At 40.4% G+C, this 15,605-nt stretch overlaps 1 protein-coding gene across 6 annotated transcripts in view; it reads right to left on the bottom strand.

Moving 5' to 3' along the window:
• RPS6KA3 (ribosomal protein S6 kinase A3) overlaps positions 1-8,995 on the bottom strand; it is a 135,453-nt gene extending 126,458 nt beyond the window's left edge. For 3 of the 6 annotated variants that reach the window (XM_053579808.1, XM_053579807.1, XM_053579804.1), the window contains exon 1: positions 8,436-8,551. Coding sequence is in view for 2 of the 6 variants with exons in the window: in XM_053579803.1 (XP_053435778.1) it covers positions 8,436-8,504 (69 nt within the window). In the remaining 4 variants the exon portion in view is untranslated. The other 3 variants (XM_053579803.1, XM_053579802.1, XM_053579805.1) reach the window with 2 other exon arrangements.
• Positions 8,996-15,605: the final 6,610 nt, after the last annotated feature.

Below are 15,605 nucleotides of genomic sequence, written 5' to 3' on the forward strand. Positions count from 1 at the left end.
GGAAATCGGATTTAACTTATGCTACATTTATAATTTTACTTATACTAATAGGGGAGAAGAATGGCAAGAAATTGAAAAGAGCTTTCAGATTGACATCTAAGTATAGGGTATCTAATATTTAGGAAACTAGCATTATTTCATAAGAACACCACAAAAGGACTCACAATGTGGAAATGTGACTCCAGGTGGGACAGCAGGACAGCTTCCATCTTACAGCTACCTGTTCTTTAGTTCATTCACATTCTACTTTCTAGGTGACATCTTCAAGAGAAGAAGGTAAATATGCAGAGGAGGTAATGCTAGTAATGGAGCCATTCTGTTACAGCATATCAAAACATAAAATCACCATTATTAGGTAATATGTCCAGCAAATACCCCTGACTCTAGAGGTATTTGTACATGATGGGCAGAAACAATAAAAAGCTATAACTTTTTTAAAAAATGAAGTATTCCTGAGTTCAAAATGGCTGCATCAAAATATTAACCTACCTATCTGTTCTCTAGTAACTGCAAGTTAGTAGCAATTAGTTAAAAGGAGAATGGGGGAAGTAGGTGGATTAACAGTATCATGAAGTGGCATATATGTAATAAGATAATTTTTTTTTTTTTTGTAGAGACAGAGTCTCACTATACCGCCCTCGGGTAGAGTGCCGTGGCGTCACACGGCTCACAGCAACCTCTAACTCTTGGGCTTATGGGATTCTCTTGCCTCAGCCTCCCGAGCAGCTGGGACTACAGGCGCCAGTCACAACGCCGGCTATTTTTTGTTGCAGTTTGGCCAGGGCTGGGTTTGAACCCTCCACCCTCGGCATATGGGGCCGGCACCCTACTCACTGAGCCACAGGTGCCACCCCGTAATAAGATAATTTTTAAAACTATGAATATTCAACTTCAGTTACAAAACAAGTCAATGTAAGGGGCCACTTAGTAGAGGCAATAAGCTTGATGTTATGGTAGAGTATGATCATTAAGCTTCAGAACATTGAATTTAAAAAGTATATTTTTAAACTTTTATTTAAATTACATTTAAATTTTAGTTCACTATTAAGATGGACAATTTTCGTACAATTTTGAAAGATTTCAATTCAAAATGAAACAAAAACTCAGTTTAAAGAAAAGGCTTTCCTAGACTCAAACATGAACAGCTCATTTCCAAGCAATATGAGACTACCCAAAACTGTGTTCTGCAAAGCACGTTATGTTCTTTGAGACTTCAATAGGTGGTTAATGAAAAAGGAGTTTTGATATCAAGTCTCAAAAGGTGGGGGTTATATGCATTTTGCAGATTCATCATATGCTACATCTTAAAAGTTCTAAGTTATGCAGAAAAGACACTGGTTAAATCTAGTTTAACTTTACATTTCCTAAACTTATTATGCCATACTCCCTTGGATGGTGGTGGTGATTGTTGTTGGAGGAAGGTGATTGTTGGGGCACAGACACACCTTTTAACATACCTCCAGAGACCTCTAGGTTTGAAAAATACCATTAAGTCCTCTTTAGAGTTCCTTAAGTACTAACAGCACATAACAGACAAAATCCAAAGGTTGTATTTCTAGACAGGAAAACTCATTTATGGCACATTCAAATGACCAAAGCAAATGTATTTTACAGCAATGAAGACATGTTAATTTCTTTCCCTAAAAATGAAATTAGAACTAATTGATCCTAAAATTTAAAAAGATGTTCACATTTTGTTTTAGAAACAAAGTTAAAATTCCACCTAGTGATGCTACATACTGACTTTAACCATTTCTTTAGGGACACAGTACCTTCAAGAGGTTGACAGACAGGACACACTATATTTCATTGATAAGATATAATCAAGGGTAAGGTACAGTATTATTTTGTATCTCATTAAAGAAAAAAATCCCCTACTAATAAACTACGCCATGCCATGGATTGTGAAACGCCTTCCAATTTAAGCAATGTTAGATGCGAACAAACTTTCTTCTTCCACACATATTCTTCATAATGTTCTTTTTATTTACCCTTTAAAGATAATATTGAGGAAGGGAACAATACAAAAAGGACAAGATTCAAGAAATTTCTGTTCACCTTACCCTTACAATTATATTCAGATATTATAATGACTCTATTAAAATAGATCAATCAAATAAATAATTTTTAATTTTTCTAATGGATTCTAAAAAATTATCCTAAAAGAAAAAACAACTTTCTCAGGCAGTTCTTTCAAGAGAGATGATTCACTACAATTATTATTTATTAAACATTTAAACCATGTACTGAACCAAGTATTTTACAGCCATTATCATTTCATTTATTTATTACCACAATCCTGTGAGGTAGATAATTTTTTCATCTCTAATTTACAGATTAGGATGTTGAAGCATAGAGACATTAAATAACTTGTATATGCTTACAAAGTTAAGTGGCAGAACCAGGACTCAAACACAGGTCTTTATGGCTTCAAAGCTTATGTTCTTTAATACTTTGCCATTAATTCCAATTATCCCACAAAATTCCTTATAAATATTAAAGAAAAGCAAAATTGAAATGGTTACTTATCTTACTGTTACCTTTTACAGTTTGCTTAACCTAAGAAACAACCTCCTCCTCTGGTTTTGTGCATTGGGGATTAATAAATATTGGCTTTCTTCAAACTCCACTCTTTTTTTTTTTTTTTGACTTCAAAGTGGAGTTTAATTGCAAAATCAAAGACATTTGGCTAAGAATAAACCAACCTTGAACTCTACTCTTTTTTTTTGAGACAGAGCCTCAAGTTGTCACTCTGGGTAGTGTGTGGTGGCATCACAGCTCACAGCAACCTCCAACTCCTGGGTCAAGCGATTTTCCCGCCTCTGCCTCCCAAGTAGCTGGGACTACAGGTGCCTGCCCCTGCGCCCGGCCATTTTTTGGTTGCAGCCGTCATTGTTGTTTGGTGGGCCTGGGCTGGATTCGAACCCACCAGCTCAGGTGTATGTGGCTGGCGCCTTAGCCACAGGCGCCAAGCCCAAACTCCACTCTTAATAGATTTGACATGTACCCTTGCAATATAAAATCGGCACACTGTACCCCATAAATGCATTAATGTATACAGTTATGATTTAATAAAAAAATTTAAAAAATATTGGATTTCTAATTCTACAGCTTGATAAACTGTCCAAAAATTAAATAGACCAAATGTATTAAAACATTTCTTATGTGTCACATGGATACATTTTATCCTGAACCTGTTTTATAAAATGTATTTAGTATATTTGTATACATTTGTTTTTTACTTTAATGTTTTCTGATATTGAATTTATAAACCAGAATAGCTGATATCTTTGTTCCAGATTAACAATAGAGGTCACTGTATTAACTCCAAAAGAACACACTGATGAGGGGAGACATCTAATGCTAGATATTAAAATGCAGTTACTTGCTTTTTCTGTTATGTCAACTGGGGAATGGTGTGTGTACACATAAAATATGTATTTGCATAATTGTATTCCAAAGCTTCAGATTTGTTATTCACTAAGACAAATAAACAACTGAGTACTACATAAACAACCGAGTACTATCACACTCATGCATTACCAGGGAGACCACCAACGTGTCAGTCATTCATTATAATCTGAACCACTGGGTCTAAAGTGCCCATTCTGTACTGGGTGAATTGAGCCACTCTGACTTCACCCATAATTCACAGCCTGGCAGATCACATGTCCCTGAGCACAGACCTGTAGAGCAAATCTTGTTAATTATCACAATGGTGTAATTTTTTCAGTGGACAAGAAACTAAAAAAATACTTCAGGGCAATTTTTCTGCAATTCAGAATTCTAGATAAATAATCTATTACATTTTTGATCATTCTATCTATAACTTACTGAACGAGTCCTTGGTCAGAAGTGTATAGCCCAATTATGTCACTCTTCAAATCATATATTATGATTTCCAGAAACGTACTTAAAGACAGTTTGCCTATATGGTTCTTTAATAAGATAAAAGTTTCTCTCTTTATCTTAAAATTTAAATGCACCCAGGAAGTTTCACATTTTGGATCTACCCGATTAGTACAGGATCAAGGTGGCAAAATAAAGCAAACTTTCCCAGATTTAAAAAAACTGACATCCTATATCATAATCACTGAAAAACAATGAAGTGTTCAATAATGTGTCACGGTTACTTGACAGTTAACATGTAACAATACCTGTCCTCTCCTCAGATCTTCACTTGGGGGAAAGAAAAAAACCTGAAAGGTAGTAAAAATGAAACAGGAAAAGGAAACTTAATAAAACAGTTTTTTTTTTTTTAACAAAATCAATGATCATACTTTAATAGAACATTTTCCCTATAGACAAGGGAAATCTATATAATATTGATGTAGTAGAAATAGAATCCATGTAATATATAGATTATATAATCTTTAAGGTTAAAAATGGCTATACATTCACTAAATATGACCTCCAACACAAGGGTCTCTTTTTTTATAATAAAATATTTTTATAGTTAATATTTTTCAATGCCTTATGGATACTTAAAGAAAATCAAGGTGTTATTTTTAGACAACACATTGTGTAAAACACTGTATAAACTATTGTATATAACACATTATATTGTGACCATTTTTATATAACACATTTAAAGCAAAATAATCTCAATTTTATTATTTTAAAAACCTAAACCATTCATATTTGAATTTACTAATTTTATACCTACTCTACTGCAACTCAGAAAAAAGTGTCACATTAGGTCAGGGTCATGATCTAGTAAATTCTGTCCCTAACAGCAGTGGCAAGTAATTTATAGAACAGAAGAGTCACAATTCCTTGCTATCCATCTCCTGAAAAGTCAAAGATTCAAAAGCATACTACCATCTTTAAATAACTTGTTGAAGAGTTCTGAATCCACCCAGACCACTTAGGAAGTATTTTGTTTTTTATCTTGTACTAACCCTTACTTTGCTTACATAGTACTTCCTTTATAATCCTAAATTTGCTTCTTTAAACATTCAACCTAGTTCTAGCCTATCATGTTCTGACCCACGTTTGAGTTCAACCACAAGGGTTTTTTTGTTTTGAGCACTATGAGAGACTCGTGTGAGGTCTTAAAGCAGGAAGGTTGGTGTAAAGGAGTAACTGAAGAAACTGCCGGTGTTTTTAGTGAGGCACTCAGGTCTTTTAAAATTGTTTGTATTTCAACATTAAGATTAAAATAAAAACAGGTTAAGATTCATAATCATCCTGTTACTGAACTACACAATTCATTCAGCAGGCATTTATTGAGTCTATATATGTAAGTGCCAGGCATTGTGTTGAATGCTCAGAATTTAGACAGAAAAAAAAAGTATCTGCTCTTAAGAGCTGACAGTCTACTAGGGATGAGACTGTAATTCCTATAAAAGACCAACCCTGAAATCCTTTAGCCTGGAGGGAAAAAAATGATGCATTTACTCAAGTAAATGACTTTTTAATAAAAAGATGTTACTCTGGTAAAATACAATTATTATGTGATAGGGACCTACGGGGCAAGAGATAGTACAATAGTGAGCATCCATATTAGACCGCTGAGTGGAACTTCTCAACCCTTTTTTCATTGGTATCAATAACTACAAATTAGATCAGAAATATTTTACTTGAAACATCCGAACTGAAGGAATCAAAATATCTAAAGGCAACTTGTTACACTCTAGTTTTAATAAATCTAGGCAACACTGGCTCTGTTTGACATACCTATGTCAGAATAGCAAGAAAATTCTTAGAAAATGGCAAATTATGGAATCCTATCTGCCAAGTTCTGGACAACATGATAACAACTGAAACAACAAGGTTTACCAAATGAGACCTCTTATAATACTCTATTTGTTTCTGAAAAATACATGACATCTAACTACTGGTTTATTAATATTCTGAATTTTTCCACAGACGATTTGAAGCATCTACCCAAATATAAAGCAAAAACACATGAACTTTATCAATCTGGCTTTGAATTATGGCTCTGCCGTTTACTATTTATAATCTTTATACACTTAACTTCTGAGATTTGATTTCCTAATCTGTAACAATGGGACCATAAACCTACCCTTACTTTTCATAGGAAAAGTAAAATGAAACAGTATGTAGCACAGTACCTGGCCCACAGTAAGTGTTAAATAAATATCAGTTTTGTGTCTTCCTTATCCAAATGTATTCAATAAAGGATAATGTGGATTTTTTTTTTTTTTTTTTTAAGTCAGAGTCTCACTCTGCTGCCTAGGCTAAAGTACCATACCCTCAGCCTAGCTCACAGCAACCTCAGGATAAGGTGGAATTTTTTTTTTAAGTCAGAGTCTCACTCTGCTACCCAGGCTAAAGTGCCATGCCCTCAGCCTAGCTCACAGCAACCTCAAACTCCAGGGTTCAAGCAATCCTCCTGCCTAAGCCTCCTGAGTAGCTGGAACTACAGCCGCCTTGCCACATGCCCGGCTAGTTTTTCTATTTTTAGTAGCGATGGGGCACGCTCTTGCTCAGGCTGGGCTCAAACTCCTGGGCACAAGAGATCCTCCCGCCTGGGCTTCCTAGTGTGCTAGGATTACAGGCGTCAGCCACCGCACCCGACCGGGATAAGGTGGAATTTTAAATGATATTTTTCCTACATATTGATAAATGCCAAGCAGAAATGAGGATTGATCCTTAGTTGCAATTGTTAATGTATGTATCTAAAAATCAGGCTCAAAGCAAATTCAATTTCTTTCCATTAGTTCAACACGTTGAGAATATTTTATCAACCTTTTAGCTATATTGTTTAATGCAAAAAAAAAAAAATCCCTGAATGAAAAAAATGAAAAGAGCCCCTTCGCATATTGTTTTTCATACTATCCATCCAAAGGATGATTAAACATTCTAGATTTGACTTTCTTATAAAAGATTTATAGTATTAGACTGGCTGATAATTTAAAATAGAATTCTTATGATCCTGCCAGTCTCGAAACATGATTTTCTTTCTTTCTCTTTCTCCCTTTCTTTCTTTCAATGTGTATCCATGTCCTTTCTATTGAAGAGCAGCATTTAGTTTAGGTTTCACAAGTACGATCCAAGCCGCAAAATACTAAGCACCCATTGTAACACTATTACAACCCTGCTTGCGTTAAAGAAAACAAGTAAACATTTTTATACAGCAGTGGGGATGACTGGGAAAGAACTGAAAAACGATTTGAACTGATCCGTCCCCTCCCCCTCCATTATACTCGAGAATGCAAGTGTCCCGCATCTCAGATCAAACTGAGCCTGGGTTTTACTGACGTAACCAGTAACCCTATCCACCTCGCATACTGCGGAGGCCGGCAGGGCAGCGGCTGCCGCCAAGTCCACCACTCATCAGAGCCTGCCCCATTCCACCCCCGCGCTTCAGTCATGCTTTCCAGAAATGGGGTCACTCACTCAGTAACTATTACACACACGAAGCCCATCATCCTGTAATCCCCCAAAGTACGCTGTGGGGATAGAAGACAGCAAAAAGTCAAGAAGGAAGAATCACAGACGCGCCACCATCAGGAACTGATTTTGCACTCCGGAGAGGAGCGCTGATACCCTGGAAGGGGTCTTGTCTGGATTATTTTCACAGACCCCGAGTTGGTTCTGGGACAGGGGCAGCTGCAAAAAGCTAGGTGCAGCGATGTGTCCCGCGAGATTCTGTTTTGCCGCGTTTGGGTATATTGTTTGGGTTTGGGGCACTCGGGCGGCTGTCTCAGGGACCGTCATCAGATTCTGGGTGAGGAAAACCAGAAAGCCCTTTATGACGGGTGCTGATCTCCTTGAATATCACCCTCTCACCTCCATGGACAGGAAACAAGTTAAACTCGCAGGGACCGGGTCCTTGAGCTCAGCGACCTCAGAAACGACAAGGTAGGGGGTGGGGGACCTCAGGTTTCCACTTTCTCCTTTGCAGCAGCAGAAACCGCTGCAGCAGATGGGGGGAGGCAAACCCTCAGCTGTCCTGCACCCCCTTACCCAAAACCACGCAGGTCGCCACTCCTGCCTCGCGCGCCCATCTTCCCACAGCAATCCCCTCCCTCGGCCGGACCCGCGCGTGTCCCCGCTCCCCGGTGGACCCGATCCATACCCCACCCTTAGGCTCCAAAGTCATCAAGGTCTGGGGAAGCCCCTGACCCGGCAGGGCCAAACTTCCCTACTCCCCGCCGGCCCCCACTCCGCCTCCCGCGTTTCCCACGCAAAGTTGATTAAAATTGGCTTCTTGCAGAGCCCCGGCGCCCACTCCAAACCCCACGCGCCACACACCGGCAGCCCCCCGAGCGGGAGGGAGGTGAGTGGGTGAGGGTGCGGGTGGGAGGAACGGCCAGATCGGCAAACGGATCACCCTTAACACCCCAAACCAAGATTCCCAACAGAGGGAAGACGCGAGTGAGAGAAGAGGGGGCCGAGTGGCCAGCTCCGGGGAACAGTGCGAGCCGGCGGGGGCGCGCCGGCCCCGGCTGCCCTGCCGTACTCACCTCAGCGCTGTCGGACGGGCTCTCCACAGCCATCTTCTGCCACGGGTCCGCCAGCTGCGCCAGCGGCATCTTCCCCCCCGGCCCGCCGCCTTCACCGCCTCCTCCCTCCCCGCCCGCCCCGCGGCCGGCCCCGCTCTGTCGCCGCCCGAGCCCCACGGTAGCGGCAGTGGCAGTAGCAGTAGCAGCAGCAGCAGCGGCGGCGGCTGCCCGGGAGTGGGCTAGACGCCGACCGCCCACACACCGCGCTCCTAGCCAGAGACGCCCGCGCGTCGAGTAAATGCCTCGCGCTGCAGCCGCCGCGGGGCACTGGGTCTCGCCCCTTTCTTCCTCTCCTCCTTCCGCCGCCGGGACTACGGCTCCGCCCCCCTCCCCCCGCCGGTTCCCGCGCCCGCTCGCAGAACAGCGACCGCCGCGCGCTCCCCCACTTCCGCTCACAACATGGCGCCTAAGCGATACCTGTCTCTCAGAGCGAGGCACGGCCGCCGCTGCCACCGCCGCGCGCACCCAGGGGCTGGGCTAGCAGAAGGCACGCCCCCGGGCCGCCGCGTCCGCTCCTCCCCCTTCCCACCCGTCTCCTTCTGCGCCCCAGCCTGGGCTGCTGGGCCTCGCCTACTTTCAGGAAGGGCGAGCCCAAGAGATCTGGGGGCGTCGGAGGGAGGCGGGGGAAAAAAAATGGGAAAGGCGGGAGGGGCGAACGTCTAGGTGCCTCTAATTGCCAAGGGTCCAAGCAGGTCAGAGGAGGCTCCTTGGGAATGAGAGACAACAGTGGTCCCCGCCCAGCTAGGGAGGAAGATGGGCAAGGCACCAGGGGCACAGTCTGGTGCCAAGAACCTAGGGAGGGGGCCTGGCCTGTCTCTTCTGGGGATGCGTGAAGCGCGCCCAGTACAGGCACATCCTGTAATGGCCCAAGCCTCTCCCTCACCAGGGTCACACGCTGGGCATTCACCTGCCCCCCTCCCTCGATGGGGACACGGGAGGCGTAGTGCCTGGGATGGGGACTCAGCTACTGGTTTGATCCATGGGTTCTTGTGTTAATTTTTATATCTTTGGGATTCACTCGTCTTGCATGAGTTTCTCCCAATCCTCCCCCACAAGCACGCGGAGCCCTCTGCCTTCAGCCCCGACCCTCGACACTTCCCACTCCCTGCTACCTCAATCTTCAAGAAGAGGAAAACAGGGAGGTTTCTTAAGGCTGCCCCTGCCGGCAGAGGTTGGGGAGTTATTAAAATATATCTCGTAGGCAGGAGCGCGGGGTTCCTGCTCCTCTGTTGACTTTAAATAAGAAATTGGATTAAAAAATCAGGCCGGCCGTGGGCGGAGGAGGAGGAGAGAGAGAGGGGAGGGGCTCTGACTCCTCCTCCTGCCCAATATGGGACAGCCCAGGGTTGAGGAAACCCCAACCTCCGATGGCGACAGAGCCCTAGAGGACCAGGAGGGCTTAAGGGGAAAGGCCTGGACGTCCAGAGTGAGTCCCAGGAGAACTAGACTCCGTGTACACCGCGCCAGGTGCCGCTACGCGCTCAGCGTACCAGGGCAGAAATGTGTAAAAAGTCGCAGGGCTGAGTGGAAAGCTAATGCAGCCCCTGGCTAACCGCCCTGCAAGGGAAGGAAAAAAGCAAAGGGAAATCTCCGGGCTAGCCTGTCCCTTCAGTTCCTCAGGCCGTGGTCCAGGCATCCTTGTCCTCCCACGCCCCGCGACCACAGGGCGTCCCCAGCTGCGCTACCAGTGCACGCCTATTCACAGCTTCCTTTCATCATCCGGGACCCGGATACCTGGAAAGCCCTCACCTGCCTCCCTAACGCAGGTGTGAGGATGAGCTTAGAGCCCCACACCTAGCCGGGCTAGGTCTGCCTGGGCGGTGCGAGGTTTCTCTCTGGGCCTGCTAGAGGCAAGTGTTGGATTCTTTCGGTTGCCTTCGCTAGTGCTCCCCTTGGCACTTGCTTGAGGCTGGGAAGCCTCGTGGCCACCTGGGGAGGCTCCAACTGTTTAGGGAGCCTGAAAAGTCAGCCGGAAATTCTTGCTGCGCGTCCTCTCCAGCAACCTTGGACTCAGGGGGACAGCTCAGGTTGGGCAACATCTGGACAGGCTCAGCGTGGTCTGGGGGAGGAGGCAGATGAGGCCACTGGGTTCGTGCTTTTGTCCCTTCCCTCAGCATGCTTGATTCAGGTGCTGCAAATTCAACCTGGGCTGAATCTCAGCTAATTTGGTAGCACCTTCTGTATAACACCCTATGAAAAAACATGCTTGCAGAAGTTTGAAGATGAAGAGTTGTGTATTCTTTTGCATTTATGTACAAAACGCTTAATTTATCTTTCATTTACATTGCAGTGCCACATTACCAAACCTTATAGCGAAAAAAAGTTCGTCAATTTGGTTGGTTTAAGGTAAATTATTTCCTTAATGATCAATTATTCTAGTTAATATACTTGCTCTATTAAAAATATACATAGTTGAAAAGAGACAGTCTAACATTGTCCAGTGCTAATTACACCATCCAAAGGATGAACCAATCTTTTAAAAAAGAAGCAAATTGTATCAACTTTTATTCATTTCTGTTTGTCCTGAGAACCAGAGGAATAACTTTGAAAACGAAGTTAATTGATTTGTGAAAGTAATGTGAGCAATGGTCACATTTCAGGAATTAAGCGTTAAATGAACTGTTAATAATGGGTTAGAGTACCACTACCACAGATGTTTTGCACATAGAATTGGTAAGTATTTGTGAATTGATTTAGAAAAAGACTATCCTTCCTTTTACCACCAAAAGAAAAGAAAGTGCTTTTAGGGAGGTTAACAATAGCTTTTTTTCTTTTATTGCTTTTGTTAAACCCAAGAGCAGTGCAACCACTCTCTTTGGTTGGATGAATTTGGGAAGATCAAATGAGGCTGAAGGATTTTTCTTGCAGGTGGCAGCAAAAAGCATATTTAAACATAGAGGCTGCTATTGACTTGAGTAGAATTACTTTTCCCCTCTTGTTTAACAAAGGAGAGCTTTAAGCTTAGCTATTCAAAGAATAGTTTCCTCAGATCTCCAGACCTGTGCAGGCTAATATGGTAGCCACTAGCCACATGGCTACTGAGCACTTAAAATGAGGTTGGCTGGTCCAAATTGAGATGTATTGTAAGTGTAAAGCTCATACCAGATTTCAAAGACTTAGTAAAAAAAAAAAAAAAAGAATGTAAAGTATCTCATTGATAACTTATTTATTTATTAATTTTTTTTTTGAGACAGAGTATCACTATGTTGCCCTTGGTAGAGTGCTGTGGCTTCATAGCTGACAGCAACCTCAAACTCTTAGGCTTAAGTGATTCTCTTGCCTCAGCTTCCCAAGTAGCTGGGACTACAGGTACCTACCACAATGCCCAGCTATTTTTGGTGGCAGTTGTCATTGTTGTTTAGCAGGTTCGGGCCAGGATCGAACCCACCAGCCTTGGTGTATGTGGCTGGTGCCCTACTCACTGAGCTACTGGCGCAGAACCTCATTGATAACTTTTAAATTGACTACATGTTGAAAGGATATTTTGAATATATTGTGTTAAATAAAATATTTCATTTAAATTAGTCTCACCTTTTAAAAACTTTTTATGTGGCTACTATAAAGTATATTTACAAATGTGGCTTATCAGGATTCAGACTGTAGTTCTATGAGACAGTACTGCTCTACAATATTCTTTAAACACTGAACCTTTAATGTATTCCTACATGTCTTATAACATTAAGGGACATCTTCAGTTTCTTCTGTCTTTTTGACCTCCTCAGTGCAAAATCAGCAGAAAAGGCTGATTCAGTTACTTTCTGAGCCCTCCTCACCTCCTCAACAAATATCTGTTAGAACCAAAGTATTGAAACATCATTGCTTGAAACTACAGTAAAGGGAAACAGCAAACCTCAGTAGAAAATCTGAACTAGGTTTCCAAGAAATCATTCCTAATGTATGACAGGATAACTAGACTTAACCTCCTCTGCCCCCAACAATTTCCTGCTATAATTATAACCTTCGTATACAAGTTTAAATAGACATTTATTTAACAAAATAGCATTTGTTCAAAATGGAGTTACATCACCCTGGAAAAGTTGCAAGATGACTAACTAGAGATTGCTCATGGTGCAATCTCTACCTCACATACATCCAAACTTCACAGCTCTGTCCATATAGATCTGTCACTACTATAGAAAACCCATAAAGTGCAATCATCATCACCTCTAGGAAAACATTTTTCCTTTTACATTCTCTAAAACATTTATTTTTCACAAAAAAGAAAAAGTAATCACTAGAGACTATTCAACTATTTCTTTCCAGAGAGAAAGATAAGACTTAGGCTCAAATTTTATCTCACATGAGACCATAGGTTAACTAAATACATGGTGACATGTCTTTTGTATGTGAATTTTGTTTTGCCTATGAAATTTTTCAAAAGTATTAATATTTTCCTGGTTGACACACATCTTAAGAAAGAGCATGCATTTCTATATCAATTCAAATATTTTGTTTGAGAAAAATGCAAATTTTGGAAAATATAAGGATCTTCTCTAGGTTCTCCTATACGTATAAAGTTTAATGATTTTAGAGTTGTATATGATGAAAGACGTTAATAAAATCTGTAAGAAACTAAGGTGAGGACCTTTTATGACACAAGTACATGAAATGTTTTCTTTAAACATTCTTTCCAGTGAGGCAGGATGGGGTCCTGATAAGAGCAGAGACAGGCCAGTGTCCAAATTCCAGGTTTCTTCATCTCTCTAAGCTTTAAGTTTACATAGAATAGGGACTGGCACATAATAGTTACTCCACAAATATTTGCAGAATAAGCTTTGCTTTCCTCATCTGAAAGTAGGGATGATAATATCCACCTTGTAGAACTGCTGGGAAGATTAATTGGAGATAACATCTGTAAAGTATTAAGCATAGTGCCTGCCACGAAGTATTCAATGAATGGAACTAGTTATTGTTATCTTCAAAAAGGGAGTATCCCTGCATACATAATGTAATTCAAATAGCTCACTCTTGAAAGTTATCTCTTTCCATTTTTTTTTTAAATCAAAGCCATTCACTGCAAGGATTATTTCTTTCCATTGGTTGTGTGAATATTTTATTGTAGTATGAGCTATTTCTTTAGGGCACTCATATTACAAAAACATAATACAGTGAGTAACTTCCTGTGGAATTCAAATAAAAGAGCATGTAGGGTAACTTACTGTTCTGTTTTTTGAGCTACATATGTTGAAATGCAAATGATTACAGGTCAGTTGCCTCATAAGCTATGATCAAAACCTTGTTTATGTAATGCTCGAAAGAAACTAACAAATGTATGATTCAAAGTTAACATTACCTGACTCATACTTATGTGGGGAGGATAGGAGAAATAGGGAAGTATGGAAGAGAGGCCTGAGTCAGACATGCTTTCATGTTTTCTTCTTTTATAGGTTTCCAAAATGTTTTTAATCCTTAGAGGTGTCATTTTGTTTTAGAGTCGTTTGAAGGGAAAGAATTATGGGGCTTTGATACTTGACAAGGAACTGAGAAGCTATTCTCAGAGCTTTAATAAGCTACTGTTTTCCTTCAGATTTCATTTTATTAGAACAAAAAAGAGCTTCTAAATGTTCTTGTTTATAAACACTAATTCATAAGAGGGAGATAATACATTAAAATTTCATTTTCAAACTGATATTAAAAACGGCTGATTTAACATTAAGCAAAAATCACAGTGTAAAGTATTCCTTCAGAGGATAAACATTCCTGTTTTATAACTACTAATTTACTTTGGTTGGTTAGAACAGTGGTTCTCAAATTTTTTTCAGTCCGCAGACCATTTATTTTGAAGCAAAAACCCAAGGACCACCAGTTCCTACTCATCACCATGAAAAGGAATTTTTTATGGAACGATTGCTTTAGAACATAATTGTTATTGTGGTTATATTTTTTTTCAAACTTTATATTTGTACTTTTGAATGTAGATTTAAGCAGCAACTAGAAAAGATACTTAAAAAAAAAAATCCTGACTTTTTTTGGTGACTTGTATTTAAGACTAGCTCATAGCCAGACCTCAGCTGGAAGTGACTTTGGGGAATGCTATTGAATTAAATGGAACTCTTGGCTACCAGCTGAATCCCAAATCTCTATTCTTGGGATATCTGAAGCTTTAGTCACAAAAATTGTGTGAGTGAGGCTGTGTCAAATCTGCTCTGTTGCTGGGAGTACTGATTGTGGATTAATAATGCCACATTTGTAAACAAAGTGCATTTTCATCAAAAACACATCAGTTATGATTACAGTATCTTATTTTCAAAGTCATGTTTTTGGTAACTAGTAAAATAAAAATCAATACCTGGGGGTTAAGTATTAAGTAATTCTGTTTTGAAAAAAAAAGATATCTGAATTTAAAGAATTTATAATACCTATTAGATAAAGGATGAATTCTATAGATTAAATAGCTTTATTTAAAAATTTAAGTAACCTCTCCTAATAAAACTATAAGCCAGTTGGAAGTATTCCAACTTCTGGACGCTTTATCATCTTATATAATGATGGTGACAACGATAATTGTAGCTGGATATTTGTTGAATACTTACTATGTGTTAGGTACTCTTACACATGTTTCACATGTAGTTTAATCGTTGTAATCCTAAGAATACTAAAGATATATTAATAGCAATTAACAGCTATTAAGTGGTTGCAAATTGTTAAATGGTTTACATACATTGTCTTGTTTCATGTTTTTTTTTTTTTTATATAGTTTTTGGCCAGGGCTAGGTTTGAACTTGCCACCTCTGGCATATGAGGCTGGTGCCCTACCCCTTTGAGTCACAGGTGCCACCCTGTCTTGTTTCATTTTAAACAAGATCGATTAGCAAAAGTTAGTGTTTCATTCTGATAATGAATATTTTTCACTATAATTAATTCTTCCAAAAAATTTTGGAAAATGTTTAGGAAAATATGTCATAAAATACAATTAAAGAAGTATTTAAAATAACACATGTATTAAATATTGGCAGATGTCAATTGTTCTCTTATTCTTTCTTTTGTTTTTTTCAGGTTAATGTGAGGGTACAAACAACTAGTTTACAATATTTGCATTTGTTAGGTAGAGTCCCTCTTGTAGTTGTATCCCACACCCCAAAACTGTGCCATATACCTCTACATTGTGCCCATTAAGTGAGAGCACACCAG

The sequence above is a fragment of the Nycticebus coucang genome, chromosome X, assembly GCF_027406575.1.
Source record: "Nycticebus coucang isolate mNycCou1 chromosome X, mNycCou1.pri, whole genome shotgun sequence".
NCBI classification, from domain to species: domain Eukaryota; kingdom Metazoa; phylum Chordata; class Mammalia; order Primates; family Lorisidae; genus Nycticebus; species Nycticebus coucang.